This window comes from Clarias gariepinus, chromosome 2, assembly GCF_024256425.1.
Source record: "Clarias gariepinus isolate MV-2021 ecotype Netherlands chromosome 2, CGAR_prim_01v2, whole genome shotgun sequence".
In the NCBI taxonomy this organism is placed as follows: Eukaryota; Metazoa; Chordata; class Actinopteri; order Siluriformes; family Clariidae; genus Clarias; species Clarias gariepinus.
Window position 1 is genome coordinate 46,901,376 of NC_071101.1, and position 11,471 is coordinate 46,912,846.

Here is an 11,471-nt window from a genome sequence, read left to right on the forward strand (position 1 = left end):
GCATTTGGTCTCTATAAAACAGGTGGCTGGTCATTTTTATGGTCACAACTGTTAAGCATGATAACAATAAAATTACTGTATATTATCATACATAATTATTGGCCATCGATAAAGACAACACAAGCTTTGTAATGTTATACAACGATTTATACTTTTTGCATTACGATTAACATTTACACCTTAATATCACAAACATCTGTAAGCTACATAGGGCTGTATTTTAGGCACCGGGGGCTAAAGTGTTTGTGCTAAATAACATTATAGATAGCAGTGTCATAAGCTAACCAAACTGAACCAAATAGCTACCATAATATAAAGCGATCCAAACCGAGGTGGAATATATTATAAACATTTACACCACAGCTGATACTGACAACCATCTGTAATCTACATACTGTAAGGCATTAGCTTAGCCACTGTGAGCTAACCTGTTTGTGCTAAGCTACATAAGGCAGTATGTTAGCATGATTTAGCAGTGTTATCTACATGCTAACCAAACCATGTAAGTGACATTAAATCACAATGTTTCACATAAACTTGTGAGAAAATAAGGAAAAATAAAATAATAGTGTATATTATCAGAATAAAGATTATATAAGATTTAATAACTTAGCTATGCTAACAGTTTGCTGGATTCTCCTCCTTTGTTCTCTGTTGGAGTCTCAGTGTTGTTCTGAGGTAAATCTAAACTCCTCCCACATTCCAGAACATTCTGTAGAGCTTTAGAAACCTGTACAGCCTGTGACATCTTCCACACGCGCAGGAAACTTATCGGATCTACTGTGTGTGTGTGTGTGTGTGTGCGTGTGTGTGTTTGGGGGCGTGGCCTTGTATGTACAGTAGATTACCCAGTGACTGTTTCCATGTGAATAGTGTGTGGGCGTGTCCTGTCTCAGGTCATTATCAGATAATGAAGTGTGGCAGAAAGACTGTATCTCTCCTTAGATTCATATGGATTACATAAACTGAGAATATTTATTTTTGATTAAAATCACTTAATTTAAAAGGAAACACTTTAAGACACTTTAAGCTTTTTATAGATGTATATGTATAGATATATGGATATGTGTGTGTGTGTGTGTGAAATATTCACTAAGTTTTAGTCCATTTTAGTGACGCATTTTAAAAAGGTTTTCGGGAGACTGAGACAGCTGAAAGTTAAACCCTGTTTATTTTCTTTATTTTACAAAAGCACAATGGTTTATTGATATGTGAGTGTACATTAACAATTAAAGACCCCCCCCCCCCAAAAAAAAAAAAAAGAAAAAAAAAAAACCTTTCTCAGATGTGTTGGACTAATGGCACTTAGTTATTAACCTAGTTAACCCAGTGTAAGTATGTATCCAATGTTGTAAACATTAAAGCACTTTTTGTAAGTCGCTCTGGATAAGAGCGCCTGCCAAATGCCTAAATGTAAATGTAAATGTATGAGTTTTAGCTTGTTGTGTCCGCTGCACCTTGATACACTTACTGGTCCGGGCCTGATTGACCGGGAGAAACAAACACACACACACACACACACACACACACACACACACACACACACACAGGCATGATGTCTGAAGATCTCTGTTTATTCTCAGCACATTTAAACTGTGCTACGTCTCAAATACAAAAGAACCAGTCATTACCATGTCAGTCATAGAGAGACCTGAAGACAGACAGGAGAGAAGAAAATACATTTACATTCTCCTGATTAAACACAACGGTCATAGCAGACAAGAGCCGTTTGTCTACATCAAGAAGAGCAATACCCCCTAAAAAACTAAATCATGCACATCGTAAGTGTATAACTGCACACTGCTCCCTGTTCCAAAGAACACTTTAAGGCAGATGTTCCTCAACTGGTGGGTCGCGACCCAAAAGTGGGTCGCGGGAACATTTTCAGTGGGTGACAGAGTGTGTGGTCAAAAAACAACAAAAGTTTAATTTTTAACTAATTTTGCTTATACCGGACTTTTATTTTGAAATGCGCACACGACAACCGCACCATTTGACTGAACCTTTCCTTACTCTAACCACTGTTTACAGTATTTGTCATTTTTACGTTGTAATATTTCTATAATTTGATACATTTTGTTAAATGACAGCAATAAAATATTGTTTATTTGTAAGTCTTGGTGATTTTCCTATGATTTATTTGTCACTACTTGTGTATGTTAACAAATAAATACAAATTAATTATAATTCCTAAAAATTTGGGTCGTGGCTTGATGACCATGTAAAACTGTGGGTCCCATGGCCAAACCAGTTAAGAACCACTGCTCTAAGCAATATGGCTATTATAATCAATCAATTTTTTTTTTTAACCACGCGCCTCTCTGCCAGAGCCAGCTTATACACTAAATGCACACTACAAATACCTCACTAAATTACAGAAATGCTTCCTTAAATTACAAATTACACTGAATGATGCATAACTGTAAATGCATTGACTACATCCCCCCATTTAAATTACAGAAGGGAAGTATTTTTTTTTATTTTCCTACACAAAGGAACAAAAACTATTTAACACAACTCAAGTAAAAAACTTTGTAATCATGTATATGTTTATTTTAGCATTTTAATGGTATAAGGAGAATTTCTTAAACTTTAAAACAAAATGAAATGTTATGTTGCTAGACTTTAGCTTTGTCCAGTGTTGCTCAATTTAGCTGGTGGTTCCAACCCAGAGCTGTTCACTAACTGTTAACATTTACACCCAAAATGTTAAAAAATAATCATCTTTCTGCCTGTCAGCTTCATCTCTAACACTGACTTCCTGATATAGTCCTCATCCCCTCTATTTACCTGTCCACAGCATATCCATCTGACCTCTCTACCCTAGTTTCCAAACTGCCCTACTTGCATTGTTCCTCCAATATACACATTCCAGATCCTCTACTTTTCCTGTCACTCTCCAAGCAAATTGCACCATCTTTAGCTCCGCCCCTTCAGCTCTGTTTCCTATCTTTTCATCAGTAGCAAAGTCTCCAAACCATCCAACACTGCTGGTCTCATAACCATTCTATAAACCTTTCTTTTCATACTTGCTTATTCGTTTCTGGAACAGATAATTCCTGCTACTCCCCTCTGCTTGGACTCTCATATTCACACAAAACTGCTCTCAATATTTGTTAAATTCAGGCACTCCAGATTTTCAGTTTGTAACACTCCAAACAAGTGACAACATTGTGCAACATTAGCTAGGCCAAGTTAGAACCAGGAACAAAGCACAACAGTGGAATACTGCCATGTACTGGACACGAGTATCAATGAGCGAAGTGTAACAGAGTGAGTGGGTGGAGCTTTAAATGAGGACGGTGAAGCTAAGCTCCATGTACCGTGACTGTAAGTGTAAGTATGTGCTGTAAAGTGTATTAAAGTTATTAATGTTATTAAATTCAATGTGAAGATCCTAAATTCTTAAGTAAAGTGAAGTACAGTAAACTTTGGAGAACTCTGGAGTGATACGTCACATTAAACACAGTACTGATAAAGTACTGACTCAATCTGTCTCTGTCTATTTACCTACAATCATTAGAATAACTCTATTCAGACAGAATATGGAGCTCAAAGTGCTTCACTACAGTTAAACAGTGACAGACAATAAATATAGTCATAATACCAATACAGTTATTAATTACTATTTACATTCTTAACTTAATGAATAATATTTTAGCTGTTTTTAATAATGTTAATATTGTGTGAATGTGAATCAAGCATTTGAAAATGTTTCAAAAACTATACTGTAAGTATTTGTTTCTCCCTTTAAAAAAAAAATAAATACAGTTGACCAAAGTATTTTGTGCACTATACATTATTTTATGGGTTTCACATACACACCACATTGAAGCATTTACTCTGAGCGAGGAAAAGTAGTAGAAATTCGAAAACTATAAAAATAAACATAAATAAATAAATGAATGAATAAATAAATAAACTGTTTAAAATGTATTCATTAACAAGGCCAAATAATTACTTCATCTCTTTGTAGATAGAAAAAAAAAATTACATCTCCACAGATTCATGGACTAAAGTGTGATGAAACGGTTAACAGATGTGTATTCATCCCCTCCCTCATTTTTAGCTCCTCCTCTCACACACTCTCTCTCTTACACACAAACACACAGAACCAGGAAGTTCTTGTCAAAGAAAACGAAACTCAGACGGTTTCTCTCTCTCTCTCCCTCTCTCTGTGTAATTTCAGGAAAATGGCAGAGGCCAGTATTTCAGTAGATCAGGATCAGTTCATCTGTCCAGTGTGTCTGGATCTCCTGAAGGATCCGGTGGCTATCCCCTGTGGTCACAGTTTCTGTAAGGTGTGTATTAATGGCTGCTGGGATCAGGAGGATCAGAAGGGCGTCTACAGCTGTCCTCAGTGCAGAGACACTTTCATTCCAAGGCCTGTTCTACGCAGAAACAACATGCTGGCTGAAGTGGTGGAGAAACTGAAGAAGACTGAAGTCCAAGCTGCTTCTCCTGCTCACTGTTACACTGGACCTGGAGATGTGGAGTGTGATTTCTGCACTGGGAGAAAACAAAAAGCCGTTAAGTCCTGTCTGATGTGTTTAGCTTCATTTTGTGAAACTCATTTGAAACCTCACCTGGAAGTTCCTGCTTTGAAAAAACACACATTAACTGAAGCTTCAGCAAAACTCCAAGAGAAGATCTGCTCTGAACATAACAAGCTGATTGAGATCTACTGCCGTACTGATCAAACCTGCATCTGTTATTTGTGTACGATGGATAATCACAAAGGACACGACACCGTCACAGCCGCAGCAGAAAGAGCTGAGAAACAGGTGAGAATGAGAAAGATTTCCAGGATGAGGTTCTTAATTATAGTTTATATCTAGTAACATGTGCACAGTGTTGTGTTGGTTACACCTAAAAGTGATATTACTATTAATAATTAATGTATAAAATATGAAATATTAGAGTGTGTGACTGTTTGGCTAGATTATGTTTGTGATATATATGAATACACACACATATACAGTTGCATCTCAATGAATTAGAATATCAGCAAAAAGGTGATTAATTTCAGTAATTAAATTTTAAAAGTGAAACTCGTATATTATATAGATTGATTACACACTGACTTATATATTTCAAATGTTTGTTTCTTTTAATTTTGATGATTATGGCTTGCAGCTAATGAAAACCCAAAATCCAGTATCTCAGAAAATTAGAATATTGCTTAAGATCAATAAAAAAGGAGAAAAGATTTTAAACACCAAATTGTTGGAGTACTAAAGAGTATAAACATGTACAGTACTCAGTACCTGGTCAGGGCTCCCTTTGCATGAATTACTGCAGCAATGAGGCGTGGCATGAAGGTGATCAGTCTGTGGCACTGCTGAGGTGTTACTGTATGGAAGCCCAGGTTGCTCTGAAAGCATTTTTTAGTTCTTCTGCGTTGTTGGGTCTGGTGTCTCACATCTTCTTTTTACAATAATTTATAAATTTTTTGTGGGCTTTAGGTTGGGGGACTTTCCTGGCCAATCAAACACACATACACCATGGTCCTTAAACCAGGTATTAGTTCTTCTGGCAGTGTGCCAAGTCCTGCTGGAAAATAAAATTAGCTTTTCCATAAAGCTGATCAGGAGAGGGAAGCATGAAGTGGTCTAAAACATCCTGGTAGATGCTGTTCTGACCTTGGACCTGATAAAACACAGTGGACCAACACCAGCAGATGACATCGCTCCCCAAACCACCACTGACTGTGCAAAGTTTATACTGGACCTCAAGCAACTTGGATTCTGTCCCTCTCCCTGTTGCTTGTGCACCTTTTTCTATCACTTTTTTTCCTTCTATTTATCTTTTTATTAATGTACTTGGATACAGCACTCCAATTTAAAGGCTCAGGAAATCTTTGAGGGTGTTTTAAGTTAATTATCTGATTAGAGTGTGACACCATAAGTCATCAATATTGAACTTTTTCACAATATTCTAATTTTCTGAGATACTGAGTTTTTGGTTTTCATTAGCTGTGAGCCATAATCATCAAAATTAAATACACTTAAAATATATCAGTCTGTGTGTAATCAGTCTGTATAATATATGAACTTCAGTTTTTGATGATATTCTAATTTATTGAGATACACCTGTATACACGAGGGTTGTTTACGTGAAATTTAATTACACACTTATAGGCATGTTTTAATGAATGTACAATGCCATCTGTTGAATTTTGAGATGAAATAATGATGTTTTCAAGGTTGATGTTTTTATGATAAGGGCATTTTCCATTAATATTTCAAATTAGCATATCTTCTGTTCCTGTGCGCTGATTGAGATGAAATAAAGCCCATGTGTTACCTCAAGCTCGGCCACTGAAATATTTTAAAATCAGTTCAGTAGTTTTTATCTGATGCGTCCACAAACAAACAGACAGAGTTGATGTGTTATATTACTCATCTTACACAAATATATTCAATGTACAGACACCCCAACTCTATAGTTTTATTATATGTGTAGATGTATAAATTATATATACAGTAAAACCTTAGATTGCAAGTAACCAGTTTGCGAACGTTACACAAGATGAGCAAAAAACTGTTCATTATTTCTTATGGGGACATTCGCTTTAATTTACGAGTCGCTTCTGGAATTAATTATGCTTGAGAGAAACTTAAAATACTGTATTACAACAAAGCCAAAATAACAGCATAATGTTATCACTGGAAGTTCCCCTGATACAGCACTGGACCTCAATACAATCACAGAAAACCTTTATAATGACGCCTCAGTGAAAGTTAACTAAACGTTATGTTGTTATGGTTCTGCATCAGGCTACAGACATTATCGTGTGAAACTGTAAAATCATCTGTTCTGTGTTAACCAGTGTAATGTAAGCTAGCAACACAGCACGACATGTTAACCCACATAGGTGTTATACTCACCGTAACTCCTTTTACAGCGGCATGAAAAACTTTATTACATACATACATTTATAAACTGGGCATCTGACATGGATTTTACATTTTCTTATCTTTGCACTTTTTTGATCTGGCTAATCTCAGGACAAACCATTTCATCATAGGAGTGTGTAGACTGGTTTTATATTATTTTTTACTAATTTACACAAACTATAAGAATCCACCATGTCTGTGATGTTCTATAGTGTATGTAGACAGTATTATGAATGAACTGTGGTTTACTCAGTGACTGAGTGATCCTGCACTTCCCTGTACTCAGACTTCCAGTGGTGAGACCTGAGGTAGTGTCCACCTCTCCTCCCCTCCCCGTCTCGTACACTCAGTGAGAGATCTTCTTGGGCAGTAACCTGCCTCACAAACTAGAATCAGGGCACCAACCATACGGTGGCATGAAAAATGTAACCTGCATTGAAGGAACAGTAAACTGATCACACAAATGTCACCACCATTACAATTTATTTATTATTGTTTCACGTCTGCATTGTGCTGCTTCACCAACATGCTGTTCTGTGTGGCTGCCCATGGCACCGATATCTAAATCTGACTCTCAGCTTCTTATGGTTCCACATTTTGACCGAACTAACCACAAGCTTCACCTGTCACTCACATCTGAATATGTCACATGATATAAACATTCCTCTACATTCTGATAGGCGTATGTGTCACGGTCACCATCACTGCATGTGCTCCAGTGAATTATATGATTTAAACATCAATTTCAAATTTAAACAGAGAGAGAGAGAGAATAAACATAAACATAAACAAAGCAGATATAATGTGCTCCACTCCACTCTTGTCATCATGCTGGATAAGGGTTTGTGTCTCTTAGATCCAGTGAAGGGAAACTGTAACACTACAGCACACACACACACACACACACACACACACACAAAACATGTATGTAATGAATTATCTTACTATGTAAGTACTTTATAAAAAGCTGAATGTAACTGTTCTGTCCTCAGAGTGAGTTAAAGGAGAAGCAGATGAAATCCCAGCAGAGAATCCAGGAGAAGCAGAAGAAGGTGCAGGAGCTGAAACAGGCTGTGAACACTATAAAGGTGAGCAGTGAGCAGAGACAGAGCTGCTCCTAGAAACACACACAACATGGACAACATGGAGTCATTTAGAGTCGCAGTAAGAGAGGGAATGATAGATGAGCTTTAAATCCTGTGTGTGTGTGTGTGTGTGTGTGTGTGTGTGTGTGTGTGTGTGTGTGTAACAGCTGAGTGCACAGACAGCAGTGGAGGACAGTGAGAGGATCTTTACTGAGCTGATCAGCTCCATGGAGAAAAAGCGCTCGGAGGTGACGGAGCTGATCAGAGCTCAGGAGAAGACTGAACTGAGTCGAGCTGAACGACTCCTGGAGCAACTGGAGCAGGAGATTGCTGATCTTCAGAGGAGACTCACTGAGCTGGAGCAGCTTTCACACACACACGATCACATCCAGTTCCTCCAGGTAACACTCACTGTCTGATCTACACACACAGCTGTTCCTCACACACTCTCTAAAACACCTCCTGTTAATGGAACAGTGAATGTCCTCTGATGTCACAAGTGTGTTTTACATTTAATCTGCTTTCTGTAGGCTTTAGCTTCTGGACGTCAGTCTCCTCCAATGGAAAGACCAGACTTTCAGACATCCAGCATCAGTGTCCATCAACATCTCTCATTTGATGGAGTGAGGAATTCTCTCTCAGATCTGAAGAAGAGACTCGAGGAATTCTGTGAGGAGGAATTCAACAAAATCCCTCCACATGGTAAGAGGAGCTGTTCCTGCTGGAGAAACACAATGATGGACGTCTTTACTCGCTCTGTCAAGTCTTATTTCTTAGCAATGCTTCTGCTGACCTTCCTGCAGACAGTTTGAACTAAAATACTGATTTAAAATGAATAAACTGACTGTATCACTTTAAACTGTTTCCATCTTTTACAACCTGATGATGCTTTTTGTCTTCATTTCCATTTTTCTCTCCACAGCTGCAGCAGTTCAGATCTTTTTACCACCAAAGCCGCAGACCAGAGAAGAGTTTCTGAAATGTACACACACACACACACACACACACACACATAGACACACACCGGTTTATTAGGTCTATAGAGTACCATTTTTATTTAAAAGGCGCTTAGAAAATATTAAATACAGACAAGTGATTTGAAGGAATGTTGTGTAATTTAAATTATTTTTTTATTAGTTTATTTGTGTGTGTGTGTGTGTGTGTTCGTGAGAGTGTGTGTGAGAAAGAGAGAGAGAGAAAGAGAAATATGGATAATAATAATAATAATAATAATAATAATAAAGTATTATATCTTCCATTAGCAGAATAGAAAACACTAAATACTGACAAATTGGAATAAATAACAGTTTTTTATTTCTTTAGATTAAAATCTGAATGAACATTGAGACATTTCTCCCTCAGATATCAGCGCACACAGACAGCTGTCTCACTCTTCACATGAATATACAGTATTCTGTGAATTAAACCAACATGTTCACATTGTTCAGTTTGTTTTTCTCTTTTATTTTAGATTTCTGTTATCTGACTCTGGATCCCAACACGACACATCGTAACCTCATTCTGTCTGAGAAGAACAGAGCGGTGAGATACAGTGAGAGAGAGCAGCAGTACTCTGATCATCCAGAGAGATTTGACTCCTGGCTTCAGGTGTTGTGTAAGGAGAGTGTGTGTGGACGCTGTTACTGGGAGGTGGAGTGGAGCGGTGTTGGTGTGACCATATCAGTCTCATATAAAGACATCAGCAAGAAAGGACGGGGTAATGAGTGTCTGTTTGGATGCAACAATCAGTCCTGGAGTCTGGAGTGTTCATTTTTTTCTTCTCTCTCTTTCTGTTACAACAACATTGAGACTGATCTCAGAGCTCCATCATCCTCCAGAATAGGAGTGTATGTGGATCACAGTGCAGGAACTCTGTCCTTCTACAGCGTCTCTGACACGATGAAGCTCCTCCACAGAGTCCACACCACATTCACTCAGCCTCTGTACGCTGGGTTTGGGCTTGACTGGTCTGACTCTACTGTGAGATTGTGTGATCCAGAATAAAGTGTGTAGTGTTTTGTGTAAAATTCCTGCACATTGTCACATTGTTGCTCAGTCATCTGTCTCACTAACACACAATCCAGCTGCACAAACAGCTCAGTAATTTAACACAGCAACAATTAAAGAGTAAATATTAACACTGAATATAGTTTAATAAAAATAAACAGATGTATTATTAAATGTATTAAATGTATTATTATAAAGTTGTATCTGTGTGAAGAGCCGTGGTGAGATTCGGCACATCAGACGTCACTTTAGAATAACTTTATATTTACATTATTGAAAGTAGATGTTTAAAACTGACCACACACACACACACACACACACACACACACACACACACATACACACAGCTGTGTGAGTACAATATTATGGCAAAGAAAAAAATTCTAAATCTGCTAAGAAAATCACATACTTGAAAAAAAATAAAAAGTAAATGTTTGTAATGCAGTGAATTTTTAAATCTTCTAAATAAATATCTTTATACTGTATGTATGTAACACCGTGTAAACACAGACTTGTATTATTATGGGTCACTCATGAGATAGTTATCTGTGTTTCGAGTAACTGCTTGAGAGAAAATATTGAAACACAAACACTCAGAGTTAAATTTTAAAACGTATTTAAGACACTTTTACAGTGATGTTAGTTAATTTCTAATCGCAGTGAGGAGAAATGTGATTTATATCAACTTGATAAAATGTATTTAATTTTACTAAGAGAGACTCAGAGCCTGTAACGTCAAAATATTAATGAAAGCATTAAAAAATAAAATGGAAACACATTTCCAATAATAAAACACTACCACAAAAACATCTGATGACATTCACATCTCCAGAAAGAATTTTATGTCTCTTGCTTTTAACATGTTTTCATAAAGCCAATACAGTATGTCTAATTAGAAACTAAATAACATTTTAATAGATTAATTATAGAAAGAAAATGGTTGGAAGTTTTAACTTTATGTGATTAAACAACATTTAAATAAACAGATGGAATTAATTAATGTCCAATAAAATTATGTTATTAAACACTATTCATTAGTGATCTGCTGATAATTGAAAAAAAAAAAAAAGTAAAAGCACAAACATTTTTTTTATTCATAATCAGGTCAAGAACAAATCTCTTGAAATTAAGTTGTATAATAATAATGATAATAATAACACTGATGAGAAGAAAAAAACAGATTATCACTGGGGTGAAAGAATCCTCCAGTGTAACTGCAGAAACAACACAACATGAGTGAATCTCCAAGAACATCACTCACATCACTCACCCATCTGACAAACGAGGACCAGAGAGGTAGTACTTCAGCTCTTCTTAAACCCACTTCATCTTAGTGATGTGTTGTTCAGCCAGATGGAGTTTTCTAACTTTATTTATTTTTTGCAAATTTACTATTTAATTCAAAACCTAAAGACCTTGTTTTGTGTGTATGTAAATACTGTGTTCACCATAGCAGCCTTTTATATACCCATTTATTATA

General features: G+C 36.7%; 1 protein-coding gene across 1 annotated transcript; it reads left to right on the forward strand.

Moving 5' to 3' along the window:
* Positions 1-4,133: 4,133 nt before the first annotated feature.
* On the forward strand, positions 4,134-10,340 carry LOC128507900 (E3 ubiquitin-protein ligase TRIM16-like). The gene is made up of 6 exons (XM_053479049.1): positions 4,134-4,784; positions 7,892-7,987; positions 8,152-8,385; positions 8,515-8,686; positions 8,907-8,966; positions 9,456-10,340. The coding sequence occupies exons 1-6, from the start codon at positions 4,194-4,196 to the stop codon at positions 9,986-9,988; spliced, it is 1,686 nt and encodes a 561-aa protein (XP_053335024.1). The 5' UTR covers positions 4,134-4,193; the 3' UTR covers positions 9,989-10,340.
* The last annotated feature ends 1,131 nt before the right edge of the window (positions 10,341-11,471 follow it).

Bases quoted from the DNA above. Each gene is read 5' to 3' on its own strand.
- LOC128507900 (XM_053479049.1), top strand. From the start codon at position 4,194: ATGGCAGAGGCCAGTATTTCAGTAGATCAGGATCAGTTCATCTGTCCA. The intron at 8,386-8,514 runs GTAACACTCACT...TGCTTTCTGTAG, and splicing joins ATCACATCCAGTTCCTCCAG to GCTTTAGCTTCTGGACGTCA. The intron at 8,687-8,906 runs GTAAGAGGAGCT...TTCTCTCCACAG, and splicing joins CAACAAAATCCCTCCACATG to CTGCAGCAGTTCAGATCTTT.